This window comes from Chinchilla lanigera, unplaced genomic scaffold (genome assembly GCF_000276665.1).
Source record: "Chinchilla lanigera isolate Chin_1 unplaced genomic scaffold, ChiLan1.0 scaffold00102, whole genome shotgun sequence".
NCBI classification, from domain to species: Eukaryota; Metazoa; Chordata; class Mammalia; order Rodentia; family Chinchillidae; genus Chinchilla; species Chinchilla lanigera.
Window position 1 is genome coordinate 2,395,348 of NW_004955503.1, and position 21,033 is coordinate 2,416,380.

Sequence of the window (21,033 nt, forward strand, 5' to 3'; positions counted from 1 at the left end):
GTTACAAAGTATTAAAATTATAAATAGGGTGAACTATTTACTAATTTACTAAACACTTCTGTGAAAAGCTTCTGATTACTAATATTATTGCTGTTTGTTTTTTTTTTTTACATCATAATCACTCTTTGTTGACCACTGCATGCAGATAGTTGGAAGTAAAGTTACGGTAAGTACAAAAGATGTGTTTTACTTTTAGATATAAACTTGTATTTATGGGAGCTGCTGTTTTTGCTTGTATTTTGTACGTTTGGTTTTTCTTTTGGTTCTGTTTTACTAAGGCATTGAGGTGAATGTTCGGGTAAGGTGATTGGAATGTAGCTCTGGTAAGTATTTTTCTTGTAGTTTTGGTAAATGTTTTAAAAGTAGAATGTGCCTATTTATTTTCATAGAAAATTTTATCTTTTTTGGAATTATTTTTTCCAATCTGTATGATTCTGATGAAATTGTTTATTGTACCTCAATATTTTATTATTATAGAGAGAGACTCCTAAATATTAGTTCATGCTCATGGGAAATCTTATTAAGATGTCACTTTGATTTTAGTATCACTGAGCACATAGTATTATGTAAACGACCCGTGCCATGAGTTTAGGGGCCCTGTGTATTTGTTTTTGTTGGGTGCTATTACTTCACTCCATGACTTTGGGCAGTTCATATTTCTCTGGCGTTGAGTTATAAAATGGGATAAATGGAAATGAATGGTTTATATTACCTTTTAAAGTTCTTTCTGTTGCTGTCATTTAAAAATTTTTATACTCAAGGCACAATATCTCAGTGCTGTAATTATACAGTACAGTATTGCATGATAGTCCAAAAGTGTCCTGTATTGTACTGTATATAGTACAATATTGCATAATAGTCCAAAAGTGTGCGATGGAGAGCTACTTATACATAGTTTACCTTCTGATTAAGTATGTATTTTTTATTCAGAGAACAAGGTAGGATGCATTAATGGAGTACTGTGGTATCTGGAGTAGGGAATATATTTGATAATTATTTTTTGTTAAAAAATTGATTTCTTCCTCCTCTTCCTCTAAAAACTCATATAATATCTACAGGGGATTAAAAAAAGCCATCAACCTTTGAGATAGTTTAAGAAAATCACTAAGTCTTTACTGAGTGCACATTATATACCAAGAATTGTGACTAGAAAGTAAAAGTTAGATAAGAACTTTAGTTTATATGTGTTGAAGTAATCAACATATTAAATTGTGCATACTGCCTATAAATTTTATAGGATTTCATAAGTAGGAGTCAGAAGTAGGGTTGGAGTAATTGGGAAAATGCCAGCATTTAAACCAGGCTTCTGTGAATAGGCTATTGGTAGGAGTTCATGAGGGACAAAACTGTGGAGAAGTCTCAGGTTTTGGAAGTCATATTAAATGTAAAGGCCTGGAGAAAGTGCCAAACTATGTGGGTTAGGGAAGAGGAAAGTGAGAGATGAGGATGACCTTGTTGGAATAAAAAATGTATATTGGAAAGATCTGAGTCAAATGAAAGAGGAGTTTGTAGTTCACACAGAAGTTCTGAAATTATTTTGAGCAACAGTGATGCATGTCCATAATCAAGGCACTTGGGGGACTGAGGCAGGATGATCTCAAGTTCAAGTCTCACCTGGGAAACTTAGGAAGACACTGTCTCAAAAAAAAAGTGAGGATTTATGGGGATGTAGCTCAGTATCTAAAAAAGAAATGTGAGCTGCAACACAGTGATGTAACATTTGATAGGTGTGCAGGCTGGACTATGATAATAGTTCAGAATTGACAGGACATGAAAATGCAACTTGTTTCTCCCCAACTCCAGGATTGTGATTCATGAAGTATGGGATATGAGTCAAGGAATTTGTATTTTTGAGCCAGGCATAGTGGTGTATGCCTGCAATCCCAGCATTTGAGAGGCTGATCGGGGTGAGTTCCAGGCCAGCCTGTGCAACATAGTTCAAGGCCAGCCTGAACTACATAGTGAGGCTCTGTCTCAAAAAAACAAAACAAAAAAATTGTATTTTTATCTAGTTCCATAGCAGATTCTTTTTTTTTTTTTCCCTTTTTGGTACCAGGAAGCAAGCTCAGGGCCTTACTCTTGCTAAGCAGATGCTGCACTGCTGAGCTACATCCCTGGCCCTCCACAGGAGATTCTTGAAGGTAGTTGGAAGAGCACACACTGAGAAATATAGTCATGCACCAAATAATATTTTGGGAAAATGATGGTGGTCCCATATGATTATAATGGAGTGGAAAAATTTCTATCAACTAGTATTTTTATTGTACTTTTTATTTGGTCACACACACACATATATATATATATTTTTTTTTCCATTTATTTATTTATTTTTTTAGTTTTTTTCCTGTACCAGGAATCGAACTCACAACATGGCGCTTGCCTGGCAGGCGCTTTGCCGCTGAGCTAAATCCCCAGGCCCAGGTCACATATATTTAGATATACAAATATTGCACATTGTTTTACAATTACCTGTAGTAAGTAGTATAGTAACAAGCTGTACAGGTTTGTAGCATAAGAACAGTAGGTCAGACTGCATAGTCTAATTGCATAGTGGGCTATAGTAGGCTATATAGTGTCTTGGTTACTTTTGTTGCTGAGACAAAATACCTGATGCCCAAAATTAAGGAAGGAAAGGTTTATTTAGCTCACAGTTTGTGGAGGTTTCTGTCCATACTCAGCTGGCTTCAAGGCAGAGTGGCACATGGCATAGGGCAACTGTTCATGGCAGCAGAAGATAGCAAAAACAATAAGAGCAAAGAGGGAAAGCAGTGGCAAGCGTCCTCTCTCCCTCCCTTACATTGTATGCAAACTGTCCACCCCAGGCCGGGTGTAGCACTCACATCTATAATTCCAACATTGGACCATGAATTAATCATAAACTCTAGAAGCCCACCCCATGACTGCGTGAGGCTTTGGGGGGACATTCTGACACAAACCATAACAGTAGGCTATAGTAAGGGTATAGTGAGTGTCAGTCTTTAAACTAGGTGTGATCCTGCTGGATTGGGATATAGAGAGACTGTTTAGGAGGCTGCCTAGAGAATTCTGAGTCTGTGAAGACTGTTTACTGAGTAGTAAACTTGAGGCTAGAAGGAGGGAGAGTGGGGTTAGGGTTAAATAAAGAAGTTTAAGAAGATAAAGGAATCTTTAGTTTATTTATGTGGGTTGGACTTGGACTGTATTTCTTGTCCCAGAACATAGGTAATCTACTTGATTATTCTAATTTTTTTTGTTTTGTTTTTTTGAGAGAGGACCTTGCTTTGTAATGCAGGCTGGTCTTGAACTCACTGTGTAGCCCAGGTGGGCCTCAAATTTGTGGCAATCTTCCTCTCTCAGCCTCCTGAGTGGTGGGATTACAGGCGTATGCCACCATGCCCGGCTTATTTGAGTATTCTAGAAGCCAGTACAGTATTACTAATTCCTCCATATCCAATCAGTTATTACATTTTGTTGATTATTTCTCCTAAATAGATCTCAATTCTCTCTCCTACTTACCCACAGTTACCTCCTTATTTCAGACTAATCATTTAACACATCCATGAGTGCCTAACACTCTGAAACTGTCTTCAGCCTCACACCCTACCCTGCATGTTCTACATGATTACAAGATTATGCTCTTTTCCTCCTCGAAACCTTCAAGTGACTCCCAGTTGCTTTTTTGTGATCTCATCTCTGCTTCGTTTTTAGTTATCTCCAGCTGCATTCTTGTCCTCTATTCATACAGAAACACTTGACAATTCCTTAAGAGATTTGCTTTAATACCTCTAAAGCAAGCATATGTTGTCTTTGAGCAACATTGCCCTTTTCTTCTTCACTGTGCCCAGCAAGCTCCTAAATGTCCATCAAGATTAAGCTTCAAATCAGTCCTCAGAGAAGCTGTCCTAGATAATGCCTTCCTTCCCATAGCAGTGCATATATACTTCTGTTATAACATTTAATGTGCCTTATTATAATAAATCAGAGTTTTTTGCACTAATGAATATGGTTTTTGCCTTCTAATGGGGAAGAAAACAGACAGATACACAGAATAAAGACGGGGACCAAAGATGAACTGTAAAGATTGGAATGTGAAAGAGCAGCAGGTTCTGTGTGGTTCATATACATGCTTCTGAGAGTGTTGCGAAGGACAGTATGAGAGAGGAGTATAAACTACTTTATATCTATTGTCTTATCTGTGATCTACTTCTCTCATTTGAGTCTGCAAATCCTGTGGCAAACGGAGGAAACAATAGGAATTACTTTCTAGAGCAGTGGTGGTGAACCTATGGTGCCCCACTGCAGTGGGCATGCAGAGCCCTCTCTGCAGGTGTCTCCCCAGCAGCCCAGCCTCAGATAACAGCACATAAAAGCAAGCCAAGCGAAAGCTTTTACCTTTCAATAAGAAGCTCTTTGTGTCATTGAAAGCTCTGTTATTGTGTTTTTCTTTTAAGACAAAAGATGTTAATGTATGAGTTGCTTTTTCTAAACTAAAACGGTGTTCAGGTTTGATTGCTGTGTTGGCAATTGGCAATAAACAAATAGGTTTAGGGTTGCAGTGTAAGTAAGCACTGTTCTCTAAAAGGCTCACCTCTGCTCTAGAGGAAATGATGAAGTCTTAGTTGTAGAGTTCATGTGGGAGGAATGCCTTAAGGAAGATTTGTTTTCCTGTGCCTACACAGAAATGAATATATATATATATATATATATATATATATATTTGCCCTGGTAAAAGCCAGTGTTATGGTTGATACATTGTGTCAATTTGGGGAGTCTAGAGGTTTGGCTAAGTGACTCAGCAGTTCTGCATCTTGGGGTGAAAAGGACACGCTGTTATCCTTCTGAGATGTTGCTCATTGTGTCAACTTGAGAAGTTTAGAAGGTCAACTGTGTGACTCAGCAGAGAGCCAGGGTGCTTACTTTGTATCATCCTGAGCCTGTGCAAGAGCAGGGCATGGAGATTATGTGAGTGCTACACTTTCCCTGGGTGGGGGTAGCCTGCTTACAATATAAGGGAAGGAAAGAGGCTTGCTTCCCTTGCCACTCCTCCCTTTTGCTCTTGTTGCTTTGTTGTTCTGCTGTGATGAACTGTTGTTCTCTGTCATGTGCCACTCTGCCGTGGAGCCAGCCAAGTGTGGACTGAAACCTCCACAAACTGTACTAAATAAACCTTTCCTTCCTTAATTTTGGGCATCGGGTATTTTTTCTCAGCAATGAGAGGAAAGTAACCAAGACAGGTTCAAAAGGGTTTAATCTTCAAAAGATTCAGGGTGCTTCTTCATTGATAAAAAGGGCAAGTAGGAATTTCATAGAGGCATTTCAGAAAAGAAATTCTACAATCAGGCATTTTAAGTATTGTGGTTACCTAGAGATTACCAACATTAGTCAGAAAATGAGCAAGATTCAGATTGAAATTGGAATGATGAGATATGTAATGAGTTAAGTCTGAACAGTCTTGCTTTCCTGTCTGATGTTGAGGAGAAGCAGAAATAGAGGCATTTGAGGCCCTCCTGATTCTGAACTACCATCAGTCTTACTTTGCACTATTCATCTTTATACACTTTACTTTAAAAGTCAAGCTAGAAAATTGCCTGTTATCTGAACATAACCACCCCTTCAGCCTCAGGCGATGTTCCTTCTAACCTTGCTTATTAAATCTTTTTTGTATAGAATATTTTCTTTCCTTAGTACACATTCTGTGCATAGTGTAGAGCTCTTCAAAAAGCCTATCTTGATCCTGATTTGAAACCCCTACACCCCATTTCCTTCTATAGCACTTTATTCTTAAGTCTCTTATGGAATCACTTTCTACTTTATGTAATAGTTCCTATTACTTCATACATTCCTAAAGGACTTGATTTACAACTTTTTTATTTTATAGGAATTTATTTCTTTTAGTAATAGTCCCTATCATCCTATGAATCTTTATATCCACAGTAGAGTTTCGATAAAGGGATGCAAATTTTATTTTTTCTTTTAGGAATGTAAATTTTAGTAGAGGCCACAGGTTCAGAGACAAATGGACTTAGCTTCAGATTCTTACTCTGCTGTGTACTTGCTGTGTGATCTTGGATAATTTGGATAACCCCTCTGAACTTTGTTTCCTTATTGATAAAATGAAGACAACAATACTGCATTCAGGATAGTTTTGAAGTATATTGTTTTTATTTAACATTTTACATAAATAATCTTTGTGTTAGTAGATCCAAATATCATTTTTGTCAAATGTATTTTTTTTTTTCCAGTACCAGGGATCGAACTCACGACCTCACGCTTGCCCGGCAGGCGCTGTGCTGCTGAGCTAAATCTCCAGTCCCCATTTTTGTCAAATATAGTGAATACTGCAGAATGCTTGTTATGGAAGACATAAATCATAAAGCTACAACAAAAAATGAGATAGGATTATGAGCAAGCTACTTCTTACCCCCTAGGTATTCAAGATATGCTATTTGAACATTTACAAGGAGAAATAGGATTTGTTCTGGGTCAAGAATGATGAGAGGACCAGGCGTGGTAGCGCACGCCTGTAATCCCAGCACTCCGGAGGCTGAGGGAGGAGGATCGTTGTGAGTTCGATACCAGCCTGGGCTACAAGGTGAGCTCAAGGCCAGCCTGAACTGCATAGCAAGACCCTGTTTCAAAAAGACCAAAAAAAAAAGAAGAATGATGAGAAAGATTCAGCTGGGTGTTCGAACAAGAATGTTTTGCCTTTTTATTAGAAGCTATGTGTTATTTGGTATAGATTATTGCTGGGCTTTGACAAAAAAAGTTTTTAAAAATTCATATATGATCTCAAGTTAATATTGATAAGGCTATTTTATTTTTATTTTTTATTTTTTTATTTTTTTGGTTTTTTGGTTTTTCTCCGGTACCGGGAACCGAACTCACGACCTTGCGCTTGCCAGGTAGGCGCTTTTGCCGCTGAGCTAAATCCCCAGCCCAAGGCTATTTTAAAGATTTAACAAAATAGGGTTTTGTATAGATACTTTCTATGAAGGAAAATGATAAAATATCTTCTAGATATCTAAAACTGGCAAAGAGACTTTGAAGGAGGGTAGGGATAGAGTTAAATGAATTTTTCAATGGCTGCTACTTTTAAACAATTGTAGAACTTCATGAACCAAAACAATTGCTTGTATTTAGTGACACATTGCATAAGACAGATTTAGAAAAGAGCTAAAATGATTGATTTGATTTTATTGGAAGCCAAAATAATTTATCCATAGTTGGAAAAATAAGCATTCTTCTGTGAAAAAAGGTAAATATGGGCCTACTTATACATGATAGTGGGAAATAGAATTATTATATTAAATATTAGATAATTCAATACAGTAACATAAATAGGTGAGTCCCTGGGACAACAGTAGCGACTTTTTGGGAAAGTGTTTTGGCTTCAGAAAGACATGAATTTGAATCCTTGCTTCACAACTTACTCATTCACTATGACCTTCTAAGTCTCAGATAGTTTCCTTTCTTCCTTGAACAAAAAGTTACTAGATAACCTGTTACATGTCAGGCGCTATTTGAGGTGCTAGAATGATAAGCCGTATAGCTACCGTCCTCTTGGCACTAACAGTCTAATTCAGGTAACAGACAATAAAAGACAATAAAATGTAATGGCATGTAGAGGTAAGTGCTATAGAGGAAAAGAAGAAGCAAAAGGAGAAAGCACAGAGTGAGCAGATTTACAGTATTTTAAATAGGTGAGCAAATGATATTTGGAGAGAAATCTTAGTGAAAATCGAGAGAGCCATCCAGATATCTGGGGGAGAGCTCTGCAGGCAGAGAGCATGTCAAATGGAAAGGCCTTGAGGTATGAGTGTCATGGAGTGTCGGTGGTGTGGGATGAACACGGGAATGTATGAGGGCATTTAATAGGCAAGCCTAAGAGCAAATAAATGTGACTAAACATACGTTTGCATCGTTAATGGCTCGTAAATTTGAAAAGCTAGGTTGAAGTCATTTTGGGAGAAATATGCCTAGGAGTTGTGCCTTTAGTGGTCAGCGAGGAGCCCTGGGAGGTTTTGAGTTGCTAAATGGTAGAATCTGATGTGTACTTGGGGAAGATTAATGTAGCAGTGGAAATTGGAGAGGGTAGAGATTAGGGAAGGGAGATGAAACTGGGGTTGGCTGGTGCAGCAGTTTAATAAGAACCTGAACTGGAGTGGGATGAATAGGAACTAAATGGAGAGTAGAGCTGGAGAGATGTGGAAGTAGAATATATCAGCCTCGGCAAATGATTAAAAAGGGCAGAAGAGACGTGTGAATCAATAATGACTACAATTTTAAGCACAGATGACTAAAATGACTTGAGGGCTCATGTGGAAGTTACAGTAGCACCAGGTTTGGAGTTCACATAGACCTGTGAGCTCAGTTAGATGTGTAAATCAAAGAGAAGCGTCTAAGATCACAAAAGCAGGAATAAAATTTCGCCATGCAAGAAGGATTTGCTTTTAGCTCTTACAGCTGTGTGATTTTATAACTGCTATTTTTACTATTTCAAATTTACTCTATACTTTGCTGCTGAGAATATATTGGTTATCATTTGAATAACTTTTGCCTGTTCATAAATTGAAGCTTGAAGGTCTCTAGGAGGTGACAGATGCTATGTGACTAGGTGATTCCCTAGACTCGATGAAGAGCTATTCATTTTGGTAGCCTATAGTACTATTTTTTCAGATAGGCTGTGTTTCATAATTCAGAGGTCATACTTGTAGCTCTTGCAGTATTTCTGAATAACTTCAGTTAACAACATAGCCTTATGATAGTGAGAATTAGGTATAAATGTGTGCTTCTTTGTCCTAATCAGGGGAGAGAATTGTTGATGCTAATTGATAAACTTGCAGGACCTCAAGAGCCTGGTGAAGGTAACACAGAGAATAAGTTCCTGTTAAAAGTGTAAGTTAATGGCTTGCTTCAAAGTCATAACTTCAAATGTTATTGATTACTATGAACTACATAGTAATAGACTTTTAATATAGCAATATATTTTTGTGAAGTGTTCAGCTGTTACTGCGTAAGTTCAGGTTTTGTTTATTAATAGAATAGTATCTTCATGGTTACTTCATCTAATATGACAACCATGTCAGGCCAGTTATTTGTCCTGTGAAAAGCAAAGATTAAATCTTATTTTGCTGGTTTTTTTTCTTTCTTATAATTGTATAGTCCAGAAGGGGGAGACAAAACATTGATTATTAGAGTTTGAAGTATTTTCATGGTAAAACAGCACTTTCTTGCACTCCAACTTGATTGTTTTTTCTTCTGCGTTTAGAAATTTCTTCTGTGTTAGGATAGTTGCTACTGTAAATATTTAGTTTTATGGTGGTGACAATTTTGTTAAGAATCTAAATTCAATCAGAATAAAACTAATTAATGCCATTATTTTTAACTAGTATATATAAAGTGGAAAAATTCATTTGGTAATCAGATGGAAATAAGACCTAAGTCTATTTAATGATGGTATACAAGAAGTGATCTTTTAAAAATAACCCAAACACTATTAAAGTACCAATTTCGGTCTTTTCTAATTTCATATTCATTATATGCAATGAGTAGCTACTTTCTCATTTCCTAGTATTTTAACACTGTGAGCTAATTTGTATATTATTCTCATTTTGGTTAAAGGTATTTGTATATGTTTTAAAAGGTTTTGTTATTTAAATCTACACTCATTTTACAATAATTTTGTATCAGTTCCTTTCCTTTTAGTATATTATTTTAAATTATATTATTTCATCATGCTAGGTTAAATTCACTGTTTAAGAAATGGTAAGATAATGTAGATTTTAAAATATTAGCAAGTCATCTTACTTGGGCATTTGGAAATACCTAAAAGCCAGCATGAAACATTGAAATTATGTTTAGACATGTTTTACACATTGATTGTATTAATGTTTATAAGTATGCGGTAGATACGTTTTAATATCCTCATACCGAACAAAAAGATGATGCCCTTTTCATGCAGGAATCTGCATTGCAAATTTATTAGTTCTTTATTTTGGTGGTGATTATGTAGAATTTTCTATTGAGGATATTTCTCTGTGTGTAGGATCAGGTAAAAGGATAGATTTAAAGTTGGATGACTGATATAAGACATTTAAAACCATTATAGCCATTATTTCATATTAAGTTGGTCTATTTTATTTTTCAACTGTGGCACAAATTTTGATTGGGTGTATAACGTGAGGTGATTGTATGGTACATGATTTTTTGTGTTAAGTAATCTTTACACTACATATCCTTTAAAAGCTCTATGCAAAATTTGCTGTTTCTATTATAAAAGTTAAAGTGGCATGACACAAGGATTTTTTTAATGAGGCGGTACTTTCTTGACCCTAGTTTGACAGCAGAGGAAAATTTGGAAACAATCAGATTATGATCTGAGTTAAAAAGCTACCTTAATTTGCTATGTAGCAATATTTGGCTACACACATTTGGCTACAAATCACATATTTGATTCCACTTCCCATTTTACTCACTCAGGTTTATTTTATCTGCTTATCTGTTAGGAAAAGACTTTTTGTTTGAATCAACATTAGCTGTTTTGAATGGCATAATTACAGAATAGGATCATCTTAAAAACGCTACCTTAGATTTATTAAGCCCCTTAGTGTATTTTAGCGTATTGTATGTGTTTCTGTAGATCTGTGCCTCAGTTTTCCAGGAACACATTGCCTCTGTCCCTGAATTCCTGGCTGCCAGTTATGCTTTGGCCCTGTCCCCTGGACTTTTGGGGGAAGATAGTTGTATGTACTGTTTTCAGTAGCATATATTGACCAAGGTATTTCCTGTCAGGGATCATCTGATATGCATAACTTGAATCAGAGTCTAGTTTAAGTTTGTGAATGAAATTGTTTGTGAATCTCAGTTTCTAAATATTGGGCATGTGACTACTGACATTCAGAGTAACTTTTTAAACTGTGGCCACCAGTAATCAGATGTCATAATTACTCCGTTAATGACATGTACTATTTTAGTTATGACTGGAATCGCCTGTCAAACAATATATGAAACACAATTAACTTTTTAATTAGTACTTGTTATGCCTTCTATCTAGATGTTACCCCAAAGCCTCATGCGGTCATAGGTGGGGCTTTTTCAGAGATGGCTGAATCTAGAGTATGATTGATTCATGGTACAATGCTGAGATTAAAGGTGCTAGGATTAGAGGTAGGTAATTACTAAGTACAGAAAAAGGCTCATCTTTCCCATTGTTGCTCTTGCTACCTTCTCCCTGCTCTGAAGTGTTCTGGCTCTTGCGGTGCCTCTGTGCCATGTCACCCTGCTTTGGAGTTAGCAGATTGTGGTCTATGAACTCTCTACAAACTGTGAGCTAAATAAACTGTTCCGCCTTTTAACTTTGGGGGTCAGGTGTTTTGATTCAGCAGCTAGAAAACTAACTAAGACAGTGTTTGTTTACACTACATGATGCTTACATTCCTCGTGCGGAGCTAATACATGTGTATAACACATCTTTATTCCCTTTTCGCCTCCCTCCCTCCTTTGCCCTGCCCCTCCCTCCATTGCTTGATCCCCTTCCCATTTGAGAAAGATCTGTCTCCCGACTTCCTATTACCTTATTTTTTGCTCTTTATTTATAATTTTGCTCTCTCATGTAAGAGAAACAATGTGATATTTAAGTATGTGTGTCTAATTTATTTCATTTAACATTATGGTCTCAAAGTCCATCCATTGTCCTACAAATGATTCATTTATCTTTTCATGGCAGAGTAGTACTCCATGGTGGATAAAGACCACATTTTCTTTATCCTTTCAGCTGTTGATGGACATATAGTTTGCTTCCAAGATTTAGCTCTTATGAATTGTTCTGCTATAAACATGGCTAAGCATGTGATGCCATGTCTTTAACTCTTTTGAGAAGATTCCCAAAAGGTGAATAGCTGGATTAAGTGGAATTTCTAGTTGCAGTTTTTTGAAGAATATCAACATTAATTTCCATAATGATTGTACTAGTTTATATTTCCACAGAGTTTTTCTGTGCAGCCTCACCAGCATTTGTTATTACTGATTTTTGAGTGAGGGGCATTCCTGGGGTAAAATGGAATCAGTGATTTGTATTTTCCTAAAGGCTGGTGGTGTTGAACTTTTTTGCATGTGTTTATTGGTCATTTGTACTTCTTTTGTGAAGTGTCTCTTCATTTCACTTGCCCATTTTTTGACTGGGTCTTTTGGGAGGGTCTAATTTTTTTTGAGTTATTTATGTATTCTAGATATTGGTCTTCTGTCTGAGGAATAGCTGGCAAATATGCTTTTTTCCATCCTGTATATTGTCTCTTCATTCTGCTGGTTCTTTCTTTTGCTGTGCAGAAGCTTTTTAATTTGATAGGATCACATTTGTTGATTCTTGGTACTATTTCTTGTGCAACTGGGGGTCTGTTCAGAAAGCCCTTGCCTACATATGTGACTTCAGGAATTTTACCTGTTTTTGTTTCCAGCGGGTTGTTTCTGTTTTAATATTTAATGCTTTCATCCACTTTGATGTTAGTTTAGTACATGGAAAGAGATATGGGTCTGGATTCAGTCGTGTGCATATGGAGAGCCAGTTTTCTCAACACCATTTATTAAAGAGTCTATCTTTCCTCCACTTACGTTTTTGGCCCCTTTGTCAAACATCAGATAGTTGAGTGTGCTTGGACACTTGCTTCTCCATGAGGATGTTTCTTCATCCTCTACTCTGTTCCATTTTTCCTTATGTCTGTTTTTGTGCCCACACTATGGTGGTTTTGTCACTGTAGCTTTGCCATATAACTTAAAGTATGGGATTTTGGTACCCCTGCTTTGCTCTTTTTACCCAGGGTTGCTTTTGCTATTCTGACTCTTCTGATTCTATAAGAATTTAACTGCATCAATTGAAAGTATTAAGTGCTTTCTGGATCAGTTTTTATGCTGGTGTGGTTTCTGTGTTAATTCCTACTAACATGTTATTCTTTTCTTAAATGAACTGGGGATCCAAAGAGAAAGTACGTGCTTGTGCAGTGAGATTCTTGTGCTTTGAGAACAGTAACTACTATGTATACTTTAGGTAAATTATTTAGTTTCATTGATCATGATGCTTTTTTGGAAGTTCTAGAGAGCTGTTCTACAAAGTGTGATGGACATCTATATTCCAGATGTAATGTGTATGTACAGTATATATATATATATATATCCCCCTTTACCATCTATCTGTATATCCTTCGAGAGTTAAATAAACTTAAATAGGTTCCTTCTGTGTTAGAAAGCTGAGAAATATTACAACAGGCCCTTCCCCCCAATAATTTAAGATTTTATTGTATCAAGTATCTTTACATAGAATGTGCAAAGGTATATGTGTATGGGGTGAATTGTGCCATTCCCCTCCTTCCCATGTGAGAGCCTTAATGACCAATGCCTCATGTGTATATTTGGAAATAGTGTCTTTAAAGGATTAAGTTAAAATGAGGCTGTTAAGGTAGGCCTAATCCGGTCTGATTAATGTCCTGAGAAGAGAAGGAAATTTGAGGGAGACACACACACACACTACTCCCATCTCCCACTCTCACTTCAGAAGCAACCAAACCTCCTGATAAGTACATCCTGGACTTTTACATTCTAGAACTGTTAGAAAATAGATTTCTGCTGTATCAGTGATCCAAACTTAGGCATTTTGTTATGGAAGTTGTCTTAGTTACTTTTCTCATTGCTGACACAAAATACCTGACAGCCAGTGTTAAAGGAAGAAAGGTTTATTTGGCTCTCAGTTTGTAGCGGTTTCAGTTCATAGCTGGCTGGCTCCAAGGCAAGGGTGGCTTGGCAAAGGGGCATCCCACAGGAGTAATAGTTGATGGCAGGCAGAAAGCAGCAAACAAAGCAAGACACAACAGACAGTAGCAGCTTCTTTCTGCCCCTTTTATAATCTATCTAAGTTTCAAGGCTAAGAGTGGGGCCAAACCACTCAGTGGACTAATTTAGTAACTGCACACTCTTATTTCTAGCACAACAAACTGTAGATCAAGTCCTCTCTGAAAAGCCCCACCTATGACTACATGAGGCTTTGGGGGGACATCTAGACACAAGCCATAACAGCAGCCCTAGCAGACTAATATAGTATTCATTTTCTTCCACTTAATAATTAATAATAGGTAACTTTTGAGAACATTAACTGCTAGTAACTCTGCTAAGAATGTTCTGTGTAAAAACCAAATTAATTCTCTTAACAGTTATTCCTATTATATGAATAAGGAATATAAGGGTTAGAAAAGCAAGTACATTGTATGGGACTATGTAGTCAATAAATAAGTGGGCAAATCAGGATTTGAATCCAGTCCAAAAGCCTTCAGAGTTAGGTCCTTTACCAATCTCTCAGATTTGGTGGATTTCAGGTAGTTGTGGTGAATGGTTAACAATGAATTCAACCTGGCATCATGAAATAAAATAATTAAGTGTAAAATAATCAACTGTTAACACATAGTAGAGGAGCTAGAAAATACTTATGTTCAACATTCATTCTTGTAACACAGAGCCCATGCAAAAGTTGCTGTTACTGAGAATGAAGTATCTCTGCATATGTTGCTCTACTAGCCACAAACAAATGAACAGAAATGATCTTTGTACTTTTATAGCAGATATTTGCAAACAGGTAACAGTGAAGATGAATAGATACTATTGTGATACTTTACTGTGAGGAGAAGCTGCCATATTAGGAACCAAATATAAGTAATAGAAATAATTGCATTTTTAGTAGTGTCCTATAGTTTTTTCTAAGGCATTTTCCCTGTGTCTAAAATAGCTTAAATATTGTGTCTATTCAAGTTTTATATCATCTATATTCACCTTTCTTATGCATTCTTGCCTTTTATAATCAACTTCAATTAAACATTAGTTTTATTTAATTAATACTGTGGGCTTAAAATGCTTATGAGTTCTTAGAGGGCAAGGGCCATGTCAATATACCTTAGACAATTTTAAATACATTAGGCTATAACAGCAGTAAAATAATTAAGCGTTCTTTTATTCAATCTCTACACAATATTCACAATTCCTCTGCCACTGAACTGTATATAAAGTGCAGTCAGAGAGCTGCTTCTCCAAAGTAGAGTCCTTTTCTTTTGGAAATATGGTCCAGCATTGTAACATATCTTTTTCTTTTTTTGTCCAAGAATAATATTAAGCCATTAATGGTCATTAATGCCTGCCTGTGATCCCAGCTCTTGGGGAGGCTCAGGCAGGAGACTTGAGAGCTCAAGGCCAGCCTGGGCAACTTAGACCCTGTCTGAAAATTTAACAATTATAAAAAATGGGCTGGGGATATAGCTCAGTAGTAGAGGTCTTGTAGTGAGGCTCCAGATTCAGTCTCCAGCACTGCAGTATGTAAGTAAATGAATCAATGAATAAGTAAATTAGCTAAATTTCTCCTATTGAAATTTAGGTTCCTTTTCTCTTGATAAGTTTACTCCTTCCACGGGGGCTGGGGATTTAGCTCAGCGGCACAGCACCTGCCTGGCTACCGCAAGGTCGTGAGTTCGGTTCCCGGTACCAGAAAAAAAACAAAAAAAAACCAAAGTTTACTACTTCCACAGAGGGCTATTGTTCTGCATCACCTATTGTTCACCAGTGATGGCGAACCTGTTAGCTTTCAATGATAGAAACAGCCCACTGCAGCACACATGCCTTAGGTTCGGCACCACTGACACAGTCTCTCCTAGGGTACTTGAGGGTTGAAGTGGCCCCTCAGCTGCTTCTTATGTCCTTTAACTTTCCCCATTAGTGTTGTCTTCTTTTTAATTGCTTCCAAACTGTCTGTACTGTGGGATCTCAGCACTGTTAGGTGTTGCTGGATAATGTACCCAATCTAAGTGCTCTCATTCTACTCAATGTGTTTGTGTGTTTCTTTAGTTTTAGTGGTGATGATTATGATGATGATTGTGTCTTTGTTTCCAGATATGACTGCAACATACTGAGGAGTCCCCCAACCTCAAATTATTTCCCCATTATTTAGGAAAAGTAGCTGTTCATCACATCAACTACAAACATCCTGAATGTTCATCTGGGCGTTTTCTGTATTTGTTTTTGCTTATAGCTTGAGAACAAAGTGAATCATACCCATAAGAAAAGCACCACACAAAATGGATGCTTAAAGCATACATGACAATATTATAGCATTTGGTGTTAAAGGCCTGGTATTTGGTCAGGGCTCTAGTTTTTAATGCCTGGGTGATTTGGAATATGACACTGCAGCTTTTTTGAGCTCAGGTTTCTTTATCTGCACTTGGCTATCTTAATAGAGATATGAAACATTTGGTACACTGCAAAACATAACATGCATTTTGCCCCATGACAGCAGTAATCAATTAAAAATGATTCTCATGGTGGTTCCTAACATATTTAGGAAGAATATGTCAAACCACAACTACTGCTAGCTTATAAAGCATTCACAGATCCATTTCTTCATTATTCAGTGTCAGTTTAGAAGCCAGCATGTCTCCTAGCCTACAGATTATATTTAAAGTCATTCCTTTATGAAAAGTCACAAGGAACTAGGAAACTTAGCCTTACTCTTCCATGTAAATATTACCATGTCTACATTTTAATCTGCACAGCCATGGTATCATTTTCTCATTTCATTTGAACTCTTTTCTCTAACTGAATATTATATATACTCTATAAATTAAGGGTTCAGTAATGACTTCCAAAACTAATGTCACATGAACTCAGAAGTGGGAAGGTTTCTGGTATAGTTTGAGATTTGTGGTAGTAGTTAAGAATTTATTTTTTTTCAGTAGGATTAAATATTGTACTACAAAAAGCTATATTTCCTTTAAATGTGTGATTCAAGGAAAGTCTTTTTCATTATAAAAGTAATACAATATACTTCAGAAAATTAGATAATAGAGTTAAGGAAAGGAAATTTTAAAAAAGTCACCCAAAACTCTATAACCCTTCCATAAACTGTAATTAGTAATTTGGTACATTTTTATGCATTCACTGCTCACTCAAACTTTTAGCATAGTTTCTACCGTACTTGTGGTCATACTTCCTTTCAGCAATGAATATTTTTATAATAAAACCGATACAGATAATTTTAGTAGATTGTAACTTAACATAGTAAAGAAGCAGGTCATGAAAGGCTACCAAACTTTTGGCTAACTTTTACCTTGATCTTACAGACAATACAAACTCCTATGACAACTCTAATTTATGGCAATGCCATGATATTGTTGCCTTCCTAATAGATCCTTGTCCATGTGTCCATAGTCTATACTCCAGCCACACCAGTATAAAGCAGAGTATGCCTGCTGCTTTTCAGAACCTCTTAACTCAGATACTGAAATTATTCTTCTTTACATAAAAGTATGGAGAAGTCCCACCTTACCCTACTTCTTTTATAAAGATCGAGGAGAACTAATCTTAAATTTCTGCCCCAGTGTCCCATGATAGGAATAAAAATACACTTAAAAGGGTATTTTTATACTCTTAAAAGTGTCACACATGTGAATGATTTAATGAGTTTAATGTTTTAATGAGTATAATTCACATACTGAGATAGATATTTTTCCCTAATATGAGTGGTTTAGATGCTTTCTCCCCCAAGACTAGCCATTTTTTCAAGCATTTTAAAGTAGTGTTCTTTTAGTGGAAATTGATTTCATAATTCAGTCAAGAACAATTAACACCCCCCCCAAAAAAAAGAACATTTAAACCATTTGGATAAACACAAAAATCCAGTACCAGGAAAAACCTTTAGGTCTTATTAAAACATCCAAATGGTTTATGCATTTTGCTTCAGTTGTATCATATAAAGAGAATACAGATGCTCGTATATAAGACTCTACATATGTTAAACAATTTGAAGTATCATGTCTCACAACTTTAGGATGTTTTGCCATTGGAGACAAAGAGAAGCTACATTCTGAGTTGTATACAAAAATGAATTTGTCTGATATTTCCTTCTCTTCTCCCTCCTCCTGTTCTCTTTTTTTTTCTCTCTGCCAGAAATGCTTGGGAATGAATGCAGGCAAGCACTCTACCACTGCTACATGGCCAACCCTAGAGCTCACTTTTTAAAAATAATTGGAGAGGAGGAAGTACATTTGCAGAACTTTTGAAGCACCTCTACAAAACCCTATAGCGAAGAGCTTGTAAAGAAGATAGTTTGAAAAAGCACTGTTCTGGCTGATTCAACACTGTGGCAACCTACATTCCCCTAGGCAAACACCTTAAAGTGTTGTTTTTTCAGAAACATATTTGTGGGTCTTTATAGATTCTTGCTTGATAGTAGAGAAAGTTAAATTGTCATGACTTCTTAAACAGTAGGGGGACCCTGAAAATGAGAATGGGTAATAGAATTTTAATCCAATAGAAATTGGGTATAAGATTTCTTATGCTTAATGAGATTAAAAAGTAGATTTTTATTTTTAAAGTGTGTTTAAATTTTTCATTAGTACATGTGTGCAGTACATAGTGATTACATTCATCATGAGCTGGTACATGTTCATAACACATCTTGATTCATTTTTCCTCTTCCTTTCCTTTTCCTTCTCTCCTCCCTTGTTCTCCTTCCCATTTGAACAGATTCTTCCTACTTCCCAGTATCTGTCATCAATTTTGGTCCTTATTAAAGTGCTTTTGTTTGCTCACACAAGAGAAACAATGTGCTATTTAAACGTGTATACAATTTATTTCACTTAAAAGTATGGTCTCAAAGTGCATCCATTTCCCTAGAAATGTCTCAAGTTTATACTTCTTTGTGGCAGAGTAGCATTCCATTGTATATAAAAGCCACATTTTCTTTATCCTACTCATCAGTTGATGGGCTTCTGGGCTGTTTCCAAGATTTAGGGCTCCTGAGAGAGCTGTTATAAACAAGGGTGTGCATATTTCAATGTGGTATGATGCCAAAAAAGGTAATGTCTGGGTCAATTGGAATTTCTTTTCTTTAGTTTCTTCAGGAATCTCCATACTGATTTCCATGTTGGTTACACGAATTTATACGTCTACCAACAGTGGAGAAGAGTAAGGTTAGTTATTTTCCCCACAGCCTCACCAGCATTTGTTATTGGTTGATTTCTTGATGATAGACACTCTTTCTGGGGTGAGATGGAATCTCAGTGCTGTTTTCATTTGCATCTCTCTCGAATCACCAGTAATGCTGAATACTGTTTCCAGATATTTACTTGCTGCTTGTACTTCTTCATCTGAGAAGTGTCTTTTCATTTCAGATGTCTGGTTTTGGATTGGGTCTTTACATTTGGAGGACTGATTTTTTTGAGTTCTTTATATATTTTAGATATTACTCCTTTGAGGGATAGCTGGTAAATTTTTCTTCTCACTTTCTGGGTTTTCTCTTCACTCTGTTGGAGGTTTCTTTTGCTGTGCAAAAGCTTTATAATGAGATCCCAGTTATTGATTCTCTGTAATATTTCCTGTGCGATTGGGGTTTTGTTCATAAAGTCTTTGCCTACACCTGTGTGTTTAAGAGTTGTACCTATTTTATCTTTCATCAGATTTAGTGTTTCTGTTTTAATATTTAGATCTTTGATCAAGTTTGATTGTAGTTTAGCGCATAGGGAGAGATATAGGTCTATGTTTAATCTTCAACATGTGAAAAGCCAGTTTTTCCTGCACCATTTTTTAAAGAATATCTTTCTTTCACTTTGGTCCCTTTGTTAAAGATAAAGTGGCTGAGTGTGTTTGGATTTGTTTCTGCATCTTCTATTCTGTTCCATTAATTCTCAGGTCTGGTTTTTTTGCCAGCACCATGCTGCTTTTGTCACATGGATTGTGATTTGTTGGCCAGCATTGCTTTTGCTGATCTAGGTTTCTTCTGGTTTCAAATTCATTTTAGGATTGTTTATTCTAGTTCTGTGAAGTATGCTATTTTTATGTTGATTGGGATTGCATTATATCTGTATAACATTTTTGGAAATGTAGCCATCTTGAATATATTGGTTCTGCCTATCCAGGAACAAGGAATAGCTTTCCATTTTCTGATATCCTCTTTGATCTCCTTTTTCAGAGTACTATAGTTTTCCATGTACATTAGGGCTTGTACTACCCTTATTAGATTGATTCCTAAGCATTTCATTTTTCTTGATGCTATTGTGAAAGTGTTGTTTCCCTAATTTCTCTCTCAGGGAGTTTGTGATTTTTGTACAGGAATGCCATTGAGTTTTGATTTTATATCCTTTGATATTGTATGCTCTTGAGTGTTGACTTTGTATCCTGCTATGCTACTGCATTTGGTTATTAAATCTAGGAATCTTTTTGTGAAGTTTTTGGGATTTTCTATGTAGAGTGTCATGTCACATTCAAATAATAATAATAATTTAACTTCTTTCCTTCCTATCCTTATTCCTTTTAATTTTTTTCTCTTGTCTAATTGCACTTCCTAATATTTTGAGAAATATATTGAACAGAAGTGATGATAGTGGATATCCTTGTATTTTTCCAGATTTTAGAGGGAAAACTTTCAGCTTTTCTCTGTTTAGTATGATGTTGGCCGTTGGTTTGTCGTAGATGGCTTTTATCACATTCAGATAATGACCTTCTATTCTAGTTTTCTGTAGGGTTTTTATCATGAATGTGTGCTGAACTTTGTCAGGTACTTTTTCCACATCTATTGAGATGATCCTGTGATTGTTGTCCTTGGTTCTGTTAATATGGTGTATTAAGTTTATTGATTTGCTTATGTTGAGCCATCCTTGTATCCCTGGGATGAATTCTACTTGGTCATGGTGTATAATCTTCTTGATAATTTTCTACATTTTGTTTGCCAGTACCTTATTGAGGATTTTTGCATCTGTGTCAATTAAGGAGTTTGTCTGTAATTCTCTTCTTTCGTTGGATTCATCCTTGGGTTTGGTATCAGGGTAATGTTTGCTTCTAGGCATGACTTCAGGGGTATTGTTCTCCTTTCAGTTTCATTAAGGATTTTGAGAAGTCTTGGCATTAGATTTTCTGTAAATTTGCTGTAGAATTCACCAGTGAATCCATTGAGACCTGGGCTTTTCTTTGTTGGTAGTTTTAAAATTACACATTCAAGTTCATTGGCTGATATTGGGTTATTTAGAATATTTGTAT

At 36.3% G+C, this 21,033-nt stretch overlaps 1 protein-coding gene across 2 annotated transcripts in view; it reads left to right on the top strand.

Moving 5' to 3' along the window:
* Positions 1–21,033, top strand: part of Diaph2 (diaphanous-related formin 2) — an 807,533-nt gene that overhangs the window by 70,414 nt on the left and 716,086 nt on the right. For both annotated transcript variants that reach the window (XM_013505853.1, XM_013505854.1), the window contains exon 5: positions 146–166. In XM_013505853.1, coding sequence (XP_013361307.1) covers positions 146–166 — 21 coding nt within the window. The remainder of the gene's footprint in view (positions 1–145; positions 167–21,033) is intronic.